This window comes from Pteropus alecto, unplaced genomic scaffold, assembly GCF_000325575.1.
Source record: "Pteropus alecto unplaced genomic scaffold, ASM32557v1 scaffold21, whole genome shotgun sequence".
Lineage (NCBI taxonomy): Eukaryota > Metazoa > Chordata > Mammalia > Chiroptera > Pteropodidae > Pteropus > Pteropus alecto.
In genome coordinates this window covers 28,284,062-28,299,498 of record NW_006436282.1, presented here as the reverse complement: position 1 = coordinate 28,299,498, position 15,437 = coordinate 28,284,062, and the positions used below count along the sequence as shown (strand labels likewise).

The 15,437-nt window shown below is 42.8% G+C and overlaps 1 protein-coding gene across 5 annotated transcripts in view; it reads left to right on the top strand.

The window, feature by feature from the left end:
• IMMP2L (inner mitochondrial membrane peptidase subunit 2) overlaps nucleotides 1-15,437 on the top strand; it is a 696,111-nt gene that overhangs the window by 18,229 nt on the left and 662,445 nt on the right. For all 5 annotated transcript variants that reach the window (XM_025046910.1, XM_015589428.2, XM_025046909.1 and 2 more), the window contains exons 2-3: nucleotides 7,966-8,080; nucleotides 12,698-12,834. In XM_025046910.1, coding sequence (XP_024902678.1) covers nucleotides 12,700-12,834 — 135 coding nt within the window. In that variant the 5' untranslated portion in view covers nucleotides 7,966-8,080; nucleotides 12,698-12,699. The remainder of the gene's footprint in view (nucleotides 1-7,965; nucleotides 8,081-12,697; nucleotides 12,835-15,437) is intronic.

The window sequence follows — 15,437 nt, the reverse complement described above, 5'->3', positions numbered from 1 at the left end:
CCCAGAGACGAGGAGAAGCATGACGTGTTCCAGGAAGTGCACGTAGCTGGGTTTGGCTGGAGTGTGAGATACATTGAGACTAGGGACGGAACTGGACCTGACTCTCCGTAGCTGTGCATGCTAAGTCTAAGGAGCTCTATATCACGCTCTAGGAAATGGGGAATTACTGGCAGATTTCAAGCCGGAAGCAGTTGTGATTTGTATTTTCTCAGGAGAGGGCACTTTGGCTAACTGCCACCTGGACCTTGGGGCAGCTGTTTGGATGACAGAGTCTTTCTGTGACCAGACAATGTAGAATTCTGTGCAGTTTGTCTTTCCATAACATCCGCAGTGGCCTCTCTCTTCTGTAAAATCTGTCTTCATGTTATTTTTATGGCCTTCTTAACCTTAGCACAAGGCTGGAGTAATTCAGAAGGACCATGTTTAATGTTCAGTATCTATATAGATACACGGATATGTCTTCATTCTTGCAGTATAGAAACTGCTATGATGCCTGGCAGTAGCAAGTACTCAGTAAGTGTTTATTGACCTCAAAAGGAATAAATACTGAAGGAAGAGATGCCAACTCAATTCTCTTTTTGGTAATCGTTAGTCTGCTCCTCCCAGCACCCTTTAGACCAACCCATATTCAACATCGGCTTCTGCCGACAAACCCACAGGGGCCCAACCACTGTCTGCTGGGACTGACGATAATTAAAACGTTGTGCCTTTTAAACAGTTTGAATTCACAAACTTTCCATTTTGTTACTCGATCCCAAATTTATTTAACAATTGGATATACAGATATAATAATCAAAGAACAGTGGAAAGCTTTATTTATTCAGCTCAACAATTATGCTTTGAAAATTATGTGGAAGGATACTTGACGAATTGAAAAAAAAAATTGTACCTGCAAGGGAGCTTCATTTTTAACATACACCTGAGAATCATCTCCAAAGAAACTTGTCTGAAAATAATATTTTGCAGGTTACTAAACATCAGTTGATAAAATACTTTCATGGTATTACACTAAATCAAATCAGCATTACCTACCTTACCTTTTGAGTATAAATCCCCATTCTTTAATATTACCCACTTTCAGAAACTGAGCAAATCCTAAGATATTTTTCAATGCTTTATAATCATTACTGATGTTAATTATTCAGGCGACCAAATTTCCACATATTTTGCTGGTAAGAACACCTCCAAATGGGCTCGTGTCCTTTTGATGTGCTTTCATCATTCTTCTGAGAATTTCTTCACTTGGCGGCGTCACGAGCTGCTCCGGGCTCATGGTCCACCCTCCGTGTCCCAGCCCTGGACTGAAGCCTTTCTCCAAAGAGCCTGGGCCCTTGTGAAGAACAGCGCGAGAACCTAAGATCCAGGCTCTAGACACACTCGTCACTGCCGGGGTGTCTGCTCTTCGGTCTCCAGGAGGTTCTTCCTTGACTCCCCCCTTGGCATCCTCCCCTTTTCCACTGTGGCTCCCAGCAGACACTTTTACTCATCGGCTCAGTCCTACAGTGTATCTAAAACAGAACTGCTTCCCCCCGCCCCCGGCTGAGGCTGTAGAATTAAACACTATTTTCAAAAGTTACGGGATTAAAAGAGGGTGGGAGGAAACTTTCGGAGGTGACGGGTAGCTCACAGCTTTGATTGTGGTGATAGTTTCATGCGTATACACTTATCTTCAAACATCACGTGGTGCACAGGCTTTTCATATGTCAGTCATACTACAGTAAAGCGGTTTAAAAAACGGAAAGCTGATGTGTGAATCGCAGTGGTGGGCAGTGTAGGCTCAGTTTGAACTGCCTGCGTCCGGAAGTCTTACACTGGCAAGGGGGATGCGCCCGGTTAGCTCATTCTGTAGAGCATGAGACTGTATTGGGAAGGAGCAAACCTGGGCCCCGCCCCCGTTAACTGGGTCAGCCCCTCCTCCACGCAGCACGGTTCATGCCGGTTCGATTCTCTGTCTTGTTTAGGTTTTAAGTGTCAAATGGGGAAGGACCATTTCTTCTTTATATGTGGTATAAATCAAGAATATTGAGATTGTTTTGTTCTGTTTCAAATCTTTCATTAGAAGGTATTGCCAAAGTAAAACAGTTTCATCTTTCATTTTCTTTTCTTTTTTATCTTATGGAATATTTCTCTACCTCTTTGCATTTTACTCAGAATAGCCTAGGCATGTCTCGATTCATGCCATGTTTGGATTCCCGAAGAATCTATTTTCCCCTCCGAATTGTGGCTAGTTGTTTTAAAATCATGCGTTAATGCACGCCTCCCCCGCCCCCCTCACCCCGCCACAGTGTTAATGTCTTTATCGTACACCAGGGTTTCTTCTGTCTTTGGATCTTTTCTGGGTTTATCATTTGTTACTTGTTTATGCGAAATAAATTACCCCCCAAATTCATTGGCTTATTGTCTCTCACAGTTCCCATGGGTCAGAAATGCAGGAGCAGCTCAGCCTCTGGTTTAGGGTCTCTCTTAGGGTTGGATTTAGGGTTTCAACCCAGTTCTGGTTTAGGGTCTCTCTTAGGGTTGGATTTAGGGTTTCAACCCAGGCCACAGTCCTCTGAAGGCATCGCAGAGGGGCAGCAACAGGAACCAGTGACCTTGGAGCCTTGCGGGCGGCTCACTCACAAGGTGGCCTAGGAGGTGCTGGCTACTGGGGGGCAGAGACGGAGGCCTCAGTTCCTTTCCATAAGTGAGGGCCTCTGCCAGGGCTGGTCCTTGTCCTGGCACGGTGCTGCCTCGCCTGGAAGTGGCGACCCAGGAGAGAGAGCGAGGAGGAAGCTGTCCTTTCTGCAGCGAGCCTCAGAAGCCACCTCGCATCACTTAGGCCACATCCCGTTGGCTCGCAGCGTGCCCCTGAGCCCAGCCCGCCCTTATCAGGATGGACATGCGGCTTCTCGTTTTGAAGGGGAGCCTGTCAGTGAACGTGTGGGAATATTTAAAAAACGAATCGTTTTATTTCCTCTTCGTTCCATTCATCTAGATGACCACTTCTACGCGAAGGTCACACCTCCTGATACAGCGATTCGTTTAAAGAGTCGCGTCAAACTGATGGAATGTCACATAATGCTGTGCTCTACTGGATTCGACAGCCATTGTCTCTTACTGGTCAAGTATCTGAAAACAAGTATGCAAAATAATAATTATCGGGGACATTTTAAGTTGCTTTATTTCCCCAACTTCTGAGACGTCTTTGGAATTATACAGTAGGGATCATTGCATTTCATTGCTGATGTCTGCTTACAGCATTAAAAAGAAATTTAAAAAAAAATATGATTTCATACTTCCACGAGTAATTGTAAATCTTTGATTGGCAGATGCTGCATAACTTTAGGGCGTTGTACGTCGATGAAATCTCACAGGTATCTGAAACAGAATCTTCTGATACAGCAGCAAGTAGGCAAGCCAGGGTTTCTGTGGGGAGCAACCTAATGGTGGCAGCTCCTCACGCTGCAGAGCTCACCGCGGGCTCTTTGGCGCCCGGACTCTCTGCACCTCAGGACTCTGCACCCCGGACTCTCTGCGGCCCTCTCTGTACCCCGGGTCCTAGGCTCACAGAGTGCTCTGGGCCACCCGCCTTAGTCTCTGGGAGGAGCCTCTCTGTACTCTGATCTCCTTGGCTGCCTTATTTTTTTTTAATGAAAAAAATAAAAAACACGTTGCCAACCTGGACTTTGTTTCCATTTCAGCAAGTGTGTGTGCCAGGGGCACTGGCACCATAGCCACTCACTCCGAGGTCACTGGTTCCTGTTGCTTTCCCGTAAATCGGGCTCATCTTCTCATCCGGCATGCATCTTTATCCAGGGCCGAGCCTGCGTCACTGCCGCCCGAGCTCCCGTGGACACGGCAGGCTGTGGGCAGCCTTCCAGAACGTCCCGCTGTCGTTTGGACAGGGTTAATTTTTGACAGACTAGTCCGAGCCTTCATGTGTTTCTCTGCTCTGAGAGCCTGTGCTGCTAACTTTTACATTTATCACTCCTTTAAGAGCAATAGTCTCTGCACTGGCCGTGTGTTCGCTGGGCGCATCGTACTTCCCAGTCGCACCTTTTTGGGACTTTGCTTTCCCATCTTTGTCCCTTGAAGGTGTGGTGGCCTCGGTTACTTTAGAAACCTTTCTACTTCCTATTCCCAACCCTGATCAAAGGAAAAACCAGGTTTTTGCTCTCGATCTCTTCATACGGTTTTGATTGGGTGCCTCACACTCGCTCACAGGCTTTTGTAGTCTGTGAAAGACAGCAGCGTAGCTGAGGCGTGGCGCGCGGAGGGCAGGGTAGGGTTTTCATGGGACCCCGAAATCATGGTTTTTGTTTTTTGTTTTTTTAAAAAAATAGCCTCTTTCACTTACTGTCGAGGCCTGATGAGACTCTGTAGCATCTATAAACCAGGCCGAAGTGGGGTTGAAGAAACGAGTGTTGAAGCATGTTAGACAGTTGGCCGAAAGAGGAGGTAGCCAGGCAGGTAAGGAGCAAAGCTGGCGCCTCTGGTGGCCGTGTCACGTGGTCGTTCTAGGACATTTTCCCGTTGCTCAGGTTATTGCCTGATGCTCACTTTCTAATATTCTCCTAATGTATTTTTCATTCTTCTTATTTTTAGGTTCTCAATATCATCTTTTTATTTCCCTTGTCTCACTTCTATCTCTTAGTTTTGATTTTTGAAGGGGTTTGAGATTTTTTTTTTTTTGCGGAGGGGGAAGGATGCTTTTTCCATATACAGGCTCTCTTACTTTTTTTTTATAGCCAATTTTACACGCAGCCTAAATGCTAAATAAGCTATTCAGTAAATATTCTGGTACTAAAATATATGTTCTTTTGCCAACTGAAAATATTATTGCTTCGGCTATAAATTGGTTTATGGCGGAATGGTCCAAAGTCCTCTAATTGCTTTGCTTGGGTTGTGGATAAGTACCCGGTCGTCTCATTTACACGTATATTTAAGTTACCACGTTGTTAGCGTAAGATACACATTGCCTTTAGCCTTTACTTAATGACAGCCGTTATGCTTTTCTATTAAATTGGAAAAAATATAGCGTACAGTGTTGAAATCCAAATTTTGTGGTTATTACAGTCTAAAGCTTACCAAGCTTCTCCTTGCTAACGGTTATCATTTAATAGGATTTTTCTCATTCTATAAAAAGCTATTCACTGTCCTGTTAATTTTTATGGTAAACTATTTTTGCAGAATATATGGCATTTTAATAGCTGAAATTTGAGATCGGGCCTTAGTTGTAAATATAGTCAAATGATGTCTCTATGGAGTTAGTAGATAAGGATAATTTATAGGATTAGGGTGCCGTGAACCAGCTCTTAGAGAGGCCTCGGGTAGTGTCGTGGATTTGGTTTCATATGGTTTCCAAAGATATTGGAAGTCGTGAAGATTTCCATATTGCTAAGGAATAAAACAAGGCAAAATAAAAAGTTATTAGGTCCAGGCTTTTCCCTCACTTTTCATCATGTATGTCCCGTCTCCCAGTCATCAGTGTGTTCCTTTGTCGGAGAAATTTATCAAATGTAATTTATCTTTCTTTTATTTCCAACATATTAATGAAAACTTGTAAACATATGGAAACATGAGAATTCGATAGTGAACATTTTTAAATGCACCACCTCCATTCTAATTCATTTTTTCCAGCTTTTCTTACAAAGTTATTTCTTGTAATTCCAGCTCTTTTTTTTCCCCTCAATGATTTATAATGATTTCCCGTGGTCAAATTCCCGTGGTCTAAGTCCTAGTTTTCTTTTATTCTGCCTTAAAAAAAACAAAAAACAAAAAACAACTCTCAAAACACCTAAGACAGTGCTGGTGTTGGTGCTCTGTAATTCTTGTTAATTGGCTAATACGTAGAAATATGATAGCCTCTGAGCAGTGAAATCTTAAAACAAGATTAGGTTCAAAGCGGAATAAAACTCTCTATATAATTAGGGGTCTCGTTACCTAGGAAATAGACTTTACTGGTTTTATCGTATGTAACGGACACCCTGAAGTCTGTTAACCTGCTTTGATTTGCAATTGCTTGTCCTCTCCCTTAGACAATGGCTAATGCCTCTACCTGCACAAACACTTTTTAACTGACGATCTGGCCATTGTTCTCTAATACATTACATATAACGTATACAGACGCTAGTTTTATGGGTGTTTTTTTTTTTCCTTCGTACAAATGCTTAAAAACAACACCACCACCACCGCATGTGGACGTTGAACTTCTGAGACACCTGACATTTTCTCGGGTGAGGAAATCGTGGCTCTGCAAGATGAAGTGGTTTGTCCAGAGGGACACGATTGAGTCGTGACTTGAATGGAGGTCCTTTAGTTCGAAGCCCACCTACTTTCCACGGACTCTCCCTCTTTGCTGACGCTGCTTCTGCACAGCACCCACGTGGGTGGGGGGTGGGGCTGGGGGAGGGGATGGGGGAGGAGGGCCCTCTTCCACGGCCGGCTGGTCCTGCATCGTGTGTATAGCTCACAGACACATAGTAGGGGACCGATAACTATGGATGGAGTGCATCAGGAATTGAGTGTCGAATTTGCTTGGGTCCCGGCCCTTAGATATCTTTGATATGCATGGTTTGATATATAGTTTGAATTTATCAATAAAATCTTGATTTGCTTATCTAATTGTGCAGTCTCATTATGTAATCGAAAGGTTACATTTTATATAAGCTACTGCTTTGTAATTTATTATTTCCCTCTTATCTTCAAATCTCCCACACAATTTTTCAATAGTTTTTATCATTAAGATGACTTGGAGAGTATCCAGCTGGTTGCTGTGGATGAGTGATTTGTGACTTTATACAGGATACAGTATAAACAAGTTTAAGAGCAACTGAGGTGAATTCACGCATGATCAAATCACAAGTCACGCGGGAAGGGAGGCGTTTACAGTGCAGGTTGTTACGTGGTAGAGGTCAGCGCCTCGAAGAAGCTTTCACTTGAAGGTGCCCTATGCCAGGTGGCAAATATGATTCCAACTAAATCTGAACGCTTATTTAGAAATACTTTTAGTTTAAGCACTTCAGCCATGGACCAGATGCGCCTACTATTTAAGCAGTAATTTTCTCACACGCAATGTTTTGAACCTAAATGACTTGCGTGGTTACTGGAAGGATGGGGTTACTGATAAAAATCATTCCCTTTTTCCTAGGGGTGATTTTAGAACCACATGGTACTTGCTTAAAGGAGATTTTCTCAGAGGAAGCAGACACTAGGTGCTTATTAGGGTGGAAGTTTTAAACATTTAAGGGGTGAACAAAAGACCAGATCATCCCAGTGATTCTTTAGCAACTTACATAGAAAAGGAAATGCATTGACTCTCCCAAAGTGGGGATATCCTGGAACTTTAAACATTTTATTTATATGACTTGACCTAGAAATGGACCGTTTATGTCTTCATTTATGTGTGGTTTCTTTAGTATTTTAGTGTTAGAAGCTTTTGAATGTGTTTTATTATAAAGAGGCATAGGCGTCCCTCACGACTGAGGTAGGACGGGACTGGACTGAGACTTCTGAGCCTCTCAGAGCAGCGACTACGTGTTTGCAAAGTGGCTTTTACTTTCCCCTTGGCTTGGGGAAGAATCTGCAGTCCTTCCGGTTGGCACCCCGCCACATGCTCTTGGAGAATCTCAGTCGGAAATGCTCGTCTTGACTTCGTGGTGTGGCAGATGGCTGCAGTGCCCTGGTCGCCGTGGCTTGAGGTCTTTCCCTGTATTTAAAATGTTCTTTTACATGATTTGCATGGGTTCCAGCTTCTTGCTTTCTCTTTTTACTTAGTTATTTAATAAAAGCAGTCTTTTTTTATTTTTCCACACAAAGACTGAAACCTAACAGGTGACTTCATATCTCTTCTCAGTCTAAGTGTGTTTTATTTTAGCATCTGCTAACGTCCTGGAGAAACAATTGAAAAACTTGTAGAAATACAAAATGTTGGGCATAGAAAGGACCTTAGGAATGGACTCTAACACTTTTTTTTTTTTTTTACAGTTGAGGAAACTGAGGCCTGGAAGTGAGTTGATCAGCCACGCAGCTGGGTGTAGACCGCCTTGGGGCCCCTGACTCTGTTATCACACTCCTTCTTGAGAGCCACAGTGGAGTAGCGGTACGTAGGAGCGTGCTTACTAGAAACGAAGGGAGGCTCGAAATTCTGGGAATCTGAATTTAATGCAACTTAACGTTAATGCCTTTTTTCCCCCTTGCTTTACGCTGTAATCACGCACGCCACCTTCCTACTGGAACAGCCGTGGCGTTATGAGGTTTGGGAGCTTGCCTAGTCTGTAGCCTGCAGGTGTCCCTGGCTGTGTAGTGAGGGTCCAGGCACGCAGAGCACAGGAGCGGCAATGAGAACACTTTTTATATTTTCATTCTGTCATGTTTTGCTGCTTTTATTCTGAGAGCCATAGATGCAGAGAAGCTTGTTTTTCTACTTGAATTTGTCCTATTTTGAGTCTAAATCCTCTGGTGTGTGAACCTGTTTGACCTGATCATTGAAATATATTTTGGCTTAATCTTTAAGCAAAGATTTGTGTGTTTAAAGCCAGTTTATAACTACCTAAAATAGTCGACTCGTCAGGTTGGTTGTGATGTGAATTGTCAGCATTTTTTCCCCCCTGTTTGAACTAAAGTGGGTAAGTTAAAAGGTAAGGATTTTTAAGTTCAAACTGTCAAGTTTTCACAAGCGCGCAGTGCTGCATTATAGCCCACACTGGCTACCTAAAAGATTGCAGTCACTTAAATATACCGAGGGCTGCGTAAATGGGGAAAATCTTCCTGTTTTTTGTTCTGCTTAGAGCAGCAGAGCGACTGGACGGAGAAAGCGTGGTTTATTTATTGTGGTGGCAAAGAGATCAAGACTAGATCACCCCATAGTATCGGTGTGCCGAAGGGACTTCTTTGTAGGGCTGAACAAAAGTTGAGGAGTTGAAGTACGAGCATTTTTGAGAACTTCGGAATGTAATTCAAGGGAAGGCGAAACGGCAGCGCTTCGGGGGGCTGCGACCCCCTGACACTCGCTTCTGTTTCCTCTCCCCTCCCCCACCGTCGCCCGTCCGTTTCCAGTCCCGTCAGTGTAACTCCCAAAAGGCGCATCCTAAGTCCGCCCACCTGACTTCGTTTCTCCCACCACCACCGTAGTCCAGCGGCATAGAACAGACTCAGGTTACAGCCTGTTATATAGTAAAGATAAGTGTCGTCTTGTGAAACTTTTCAATTCTTTTTTTTTTTTCTTTAAAACTTTCAATTCTTATTTGCTGCAATGTGAGGGTATTTGTGTAAGCATGTGTGTGTGTGTGTGCGTGTGTGTATGAATGAGTGAGTACTCAAGTCCTCGGTTGCTATTTAGAATGTATGTCTTAATGTGGGACATGGTCAAAAAAGTTTCAAGGCCATGGTCCTAGGCTGGTAACCCTGGAGACTCCTTTGCTTTGGCAGGGTCAGAGGATGAAGTGGTTCTCATTACCGCGTGACTCCTTGTGCGCGTGTCTTCAAAAGGAAAAATGCCTTCAAAATACAGTCAGAAGCGGGGCCTTGTGGATGAAACTGTTTGGAAGTGGACCCATAAGCACAATTCCTGTGTCACAGGGGCAGGGACAGTCTTTCATCACATGTTCTTCTTGTCTCGCATTTCAAGCTTAAATTGTATAGTTCACTGGGTAAAATCTTCTGAAATTGACTCTGATTTTTCTGCCTTTTTATATTTACTCATGTATTTATATTTAAATGTATTTATATTTACTTATTTTTCCCCTCCCACTCCCTATATTCATGAATATGTGTGTGTATTTTTATACTTTTTTTGATAGACAGTATTACATTTTTTCAATTTTTCAATTAGAGTTGACACACAGTATGAGTAGTATTAGCTTCATGTGTAAAACATACCGATTAGACATTTATGTACTTTAAGAAGTGATCACCCAATAAGTCTAGTACCCGTTCGACATCATACAGTTATTACAGTATTATTTTATTATTTTTTTAAATGCCAGTTTATTTTTTTATACTATATATATATAATTTTTTTTAGCATTTTATTTTTATTTTCCCCCTCCTCCAATTACAGTATTATTAACTATATTCCCTATGCTGTACTTTACATCCCCATGACTATTATTATAACTGATGATTTCTACTTCTTAATCCTTCTTACCTTTTACATTCTTCCTCCAACTGGTGAGCACCAGTTTGTTCTCTATATCTATGAGTTTCCGTCTTGTTTTTCAGATTCCATGTATGAGTGAAATCATGCCTTTCTCTAATTTATTTCACTTAGCATAATACCCTCTAGGTCCATCTATGTTGTCACAAATGGCAAGATTTCATTCTTTTCATGGCTGAATAACATTCCATTGTTCATATGTACCGCTTAGTTTTTACCTGTGTTTCTGTCAGCGGACACCTAATTTGGTTCCACATCTTGACTATTGTAGATAATGCTGCAGTGAATGTAGGGGTGCATATAGCTTTTCGAAATACTGTTTTAGATTTCTTTGGATAATTACCCAGAAGGGGAATTTCTGGGTTATATGTAATTTTATTTTAATTTTTTGAGGAACTTTCATACTGTTCTCCATCGCGGCTGCACCAATTTATAATCCCGCCAACAGTGCGCGAGGGTTCCCTTTTCTCTACGTCTTCGTCAGTACTAGTTTTTTGTTGATTTATTGATGATAGCCATTATGACAGGTGTGAGGTGACATCTCACTGTGGTTTTAATTTGCATTTCTCTGATGATCAGTGATATTGAGCATCTTTTCGTATGTCTGTTGGCCATCTGTACGTCCCCTTTGGAGAAATGCCTATTCAGGCTCTCTGACTCTTTTTAAATTGGATTTTTTTTTTTTTTTTGGTGTTAAGTTATATGAGTTTCTAATATATTTTGGATGTTAACCCTTATCAGATGTATCATTGGCAAGTGTCTCCTTACATCCAGTGGGCTGTCTTTTTGCTTTGTTGCTGGCTTCCTTTGCTGTATAAAACCTTTTAAGTTTGATGTGGTCTTTTTTGTTTTCCTTGCTCAAGAGATATATCCAAAAAGAAATCGCTAAGAGCGATATCAGAGTTTACTGCCTATGTTTTCTCCTAGGAGTTTTATGGTCTCAGGTCTTACATTTAAGTCTTTAACCCATTTTGAGTTTGTTTTTATATGCAGTGTAAGAAAGAGGTCCAGTTTCCTTTCTTCTGCATGTACCTGTCCAGTTTTCCCGACATCAGTTATTGAAGAGACTATCTCTACCCCATTGTGTGTTCTTGCCACCTTTGCCACAGATTAATTTACCATATAGGCATGGATTGATTTCTGGGTCCCCTATGAATATGTTTCTTAATCTTTTTCCTTTCCTAGTTTTATCTATTTTTGGCTTCTTTTCATATCTCTTATATAATATTATCTGAACGACACTCATCGGTCCCACTTTATGCCTTTCTGGTGTATACTTGGTCCAAACTCTATTTCTAGACCCTTCGGACCTGCTCTCAAGAGGACGAGAAAACTTAGACCATCTTGGAAGCAAACCGACCTGTGGGTTTAGGGCTAAAAAGCCTTGTGATGGTGACAGGGAACTGTTCAGCTGCTCCGGTCCAGTGGCACACTGTAAGGAAAGGGGTCGGGAGGCCTGTGTCCTCTCTCCCCGCTCACCCCCCTTTACCTCCTCCTCAGCCCTGGGTGGCACATGGAGCTTGTTTAAGAACTCCAGTGAAGAAACGGGTTATTTATCTTTCCCTGTCAGGAGGGTTCTTCAGCTGTCGGTCTGTGTTTGGCTCCATCTGGACTGGTGGGGTAGCCTATGCTGATCTCTCACTGTTTTGTTTTCCATTGCATGAGACAGTTGAGGGATTCCCTTATCCCTTGAAAATCTGAAAATCAGTCAAGTGCTTAAGGGCTAAGTGAGGGTTGGTTATTATCTGTATCGAATTCGCACACAGTGATTTTCCTTCCTTGCTCTGTCATAGACTTCACTGTTATGTTAGGGTCAGTGTGGCTGCTATAACACAGGCCCACAGAGCGGCGATTTAAACACGATGGAGAGTGACTCATGTCTCGCTGAACAGTTTGAGTGTCAGCGATGTGGATCAGTTACGGTGCCTCCGTGGTGTTTGAGACCTAGGACCCTTCCATTTGGTTGTTTTGCCGTCTTTAAATTGAACTGGCTCCTTCTGTTCCTCCTGCCACCTCGTCATCAGAGATATTGTAAGATGAGCCCCAGGAAGGGGAGGGCATGCTCTTTTTAAGGGCACAGTGGGGAAGTATATCATTTCTGCTCATACGCCATTCATCAAACCTAGTCACGTGGTCCACTTAGCTGCAAGGGAGTCTGGACAGCCACGTGCCCCACTAACACTTCTAGTATTGCAGAAGAGAACAGGAATGAGAAGTATGAGAAGTATCTTCATAATTGTCAGCAACAGGAAAGGATTGATTTTTGGGATGCTTATTTATTTATTTTTCTAACCTATTGCTTTCTGAGGAGAAATTTTCCACCGAAGTTATCAAGTGGACTTGAGCTAGTGAAAGGAATTAACCTGAGTAAATTCATTTGCCTTTGGGGCTTTAAGACAATTTTACACTGATTATGGGGATGAGTGTGAAATATACTAAGAGATGAGGTTGCCTTTTCTTAACGCTTATTTTTTCTTATGCTGCTTTTTGTGTCTTTCTTTTTCACCTCTTTTGGTATTTGTTTTATACTTAATTTCATACTCGTTTTCTTTGTGTTCTTAGGTATGGCGCAGGCTCAAGGCTGGCTGAAAAGATACCTCAAGGCCTTCTGTAAAGGCTTCTTCGTGGCAGTGCCTGTGGCGGTGACTTTCCTGGATAAGGTCGCCTGCGTGGCGAGAGTGGAAGGAGCTTCGATGCAGGTGACATTAACATGACTTCACTTTTTAAAGCATGTGCTTCCTCGTTGCTTAAGCACTGTGTGCCGTACTGCGAACTGAAAGGTTTTAAAAAGACCTTGAACTGAAATTCGACTTTACTGAATTTCTTTATAAGGTCTTCTAATGCCATCATAGTCAGAGGAGAGGCGAGTCAAAATAATCATCAGATTAGTCTCTGTACAGTTGCAGAATGGGTTTGGGTCACATTCAGTATCCATGCGTACGTGCATACATACATACATACGTGCATGTACATACGTGCATGTACATATGTGCATACGTACTCATGTGCATACGTACATACCTATTTCTGGTAGGTGGAAAGTCTAGAGCACTGGGCCAGGTGTTCTGACCTGTTCTTCTAGCATGTTGCTGACTGAAAAGATTAAGTACAGTTAACTCTGGAAGAACTTTGGGGATTTCTAAAAGTTACATGCAAATTGCCTTCTGGAATAACTTAGAGAAAACATTCTTCTAAAGCTGATGTCTAGAGCCTAGCCATTTAAGTAAGTTTATGCAATTAAGAAGAATTTGCATACCGTAATATGGTTTGTTTTCTTCTGTTATTGGCACGTATTAAGTTCATGCATTGCGCTAAATAGCTGTGTAAAACAAATAAGTAAAATGGATCTATAAGCTTCTAAGAACTTAAAAAGATCCAGAGAATAATGAGCTTATTTTTTTTTTCTTTTTGTTTCAGTTAGAGCTAGTTAAGGGCATAGACATCAACTTTGAGCAGTTAGAATGAATTCGCTTCTTTTTTTAAATTGTGATTATCGTGTTGGAAGCCGGGCCTCTTCCTGAGTTTTGGCACTCGGTGGGATCCTCAGAGTGTGTGATCCTCAGTGAAGCTGAAGATCTAACGCAGGGCTGTCTGAGTAGTCACTTCTCCTTCCATCATTCGAAGGTGGTCGGGGCCGTCGCTTGGGCAGGGGATTCTGAGCTGGACCTTGTGTCTGAGGTGCCCTTCGCAGTGGGTCGCCAGCCCGAGCAAAGTGGTCACTTACTTGGATAGTAAGCATATTCGTTTGCAGGAGCTCGGTAAACATCAGGGGATTTACAGCCGTTCGGCTTTATTCATGAATGCACGTCCCTACGTTTAACGCAGATAGGAGTTTACTTTTCCAAAATGCCTCTTTAAGTTTGAATTCCTGGCAGCCTCATCTTAGACCCAGTCCTTAGGGAAAGCTAGACTTTCTTGGCTGAGCGTTTGCGTTGGAGCCTTCATGTGAGACCGACACCGCCTTCTCCATAAACCCACCCCTCCCCCAAGTCCCCTTTTAGTCGCTGGATCTCTTTGAATTCATCAGCAAACAGGTGTGTATCTTTCGGTGACAAATAATCACGTTAGCGATGATTTCCGCTGGTTTCAGTGGCACTATCTTGCTGCGCAACCATCACTGTCCCAAGATGGACTTTTCCAGAACACGAAGCCTCCTACCTTGGCTCTCACATTCCAGAGGATCATGTGACAGTCGTAGTATCCTATCTTCACATCTTTAGCCTAGTCTTTACCCACCGGTCATCTATGTTCATGGCTTGTACTGAGAGGAAATTTATGAACTTCACTAAAATATACAAGGAGTTGACCGTCTCGTGAGAAGACGAGGCTCAGCCCAGTGCAGAAGGCAGTGAAGAAGGTGTTAGACAGTGTCGTCTAAACAGCAGGTTGGTGACTAATAGTTTGCTGCAGACACATGAGAATTTCTTACGGAATTCCTCGACCTTACCCCCCCAAGATGTCATATCTGTTTCTTTATAGTTTGTTTGGAATGTTATGTAGAATTTCCTTGTCTGCTGGTTTTAGAAAAACAGCTTGAATTGACTTACGTATATGGGGGGATTTATTGGAAGGCTTATTATGTCCCCAGGAGGAAGGCAGGAGGGTGGCGGTCATCAGGGACGACTGAGTTTGCGTGGGCCGCGTGCCCGCATCTAGACAAAGAGAGCTCCAGCGTGCCGTGAGTGGCCCAGCTCTTCCCTCGCCTGTGGCCTGGCCGAGTAACAGTGACAGCATATGTTTGAGTCACATTGTTCCGTGAGATTTCACGGTGATGTAGGGGTGACATTTCTCAGAAGAAGGGCTGTATGCGCTATTTGCTGAATAAAGCGGGAAAGGCTAATCTGGGAAGAAAGGAAAAACGTATATTTATAACAGTCATGTCTGTGTTTTAGGAATTTTAGAATCCTTCTAAGTATGATAGATAATTTATTTATAATTTCATTAGATATCACTAAATCACACTCAAAATTATTTAGGAACACAAATAGCGAGAGTGAGATATGGCGATTAATTAACTCAGCATATTTGAAGACATCTTGCTACTGCAGACTTTTGGACAAAGAGTTGGAAAAAATCCCCATCTTCCAATTTACCTAATGAAGCGAGCGCCGGAAGAGCTGGCAGGTGCGTGGCGCTCTCTGGAAGTCCCCGAGCATCCTGCGGGGGACACACCTGCTTTATTGACTCCGAGGCCTGAGATTTGTATCTGGTGTGTGGCAGTGGGTTGACTGGTTGTGAAGGGAAGGAGCGCCCTGGACGCCTTCATGGTTTAAGAGTTACGAAAAAGAGGCAGAAAAAGCAA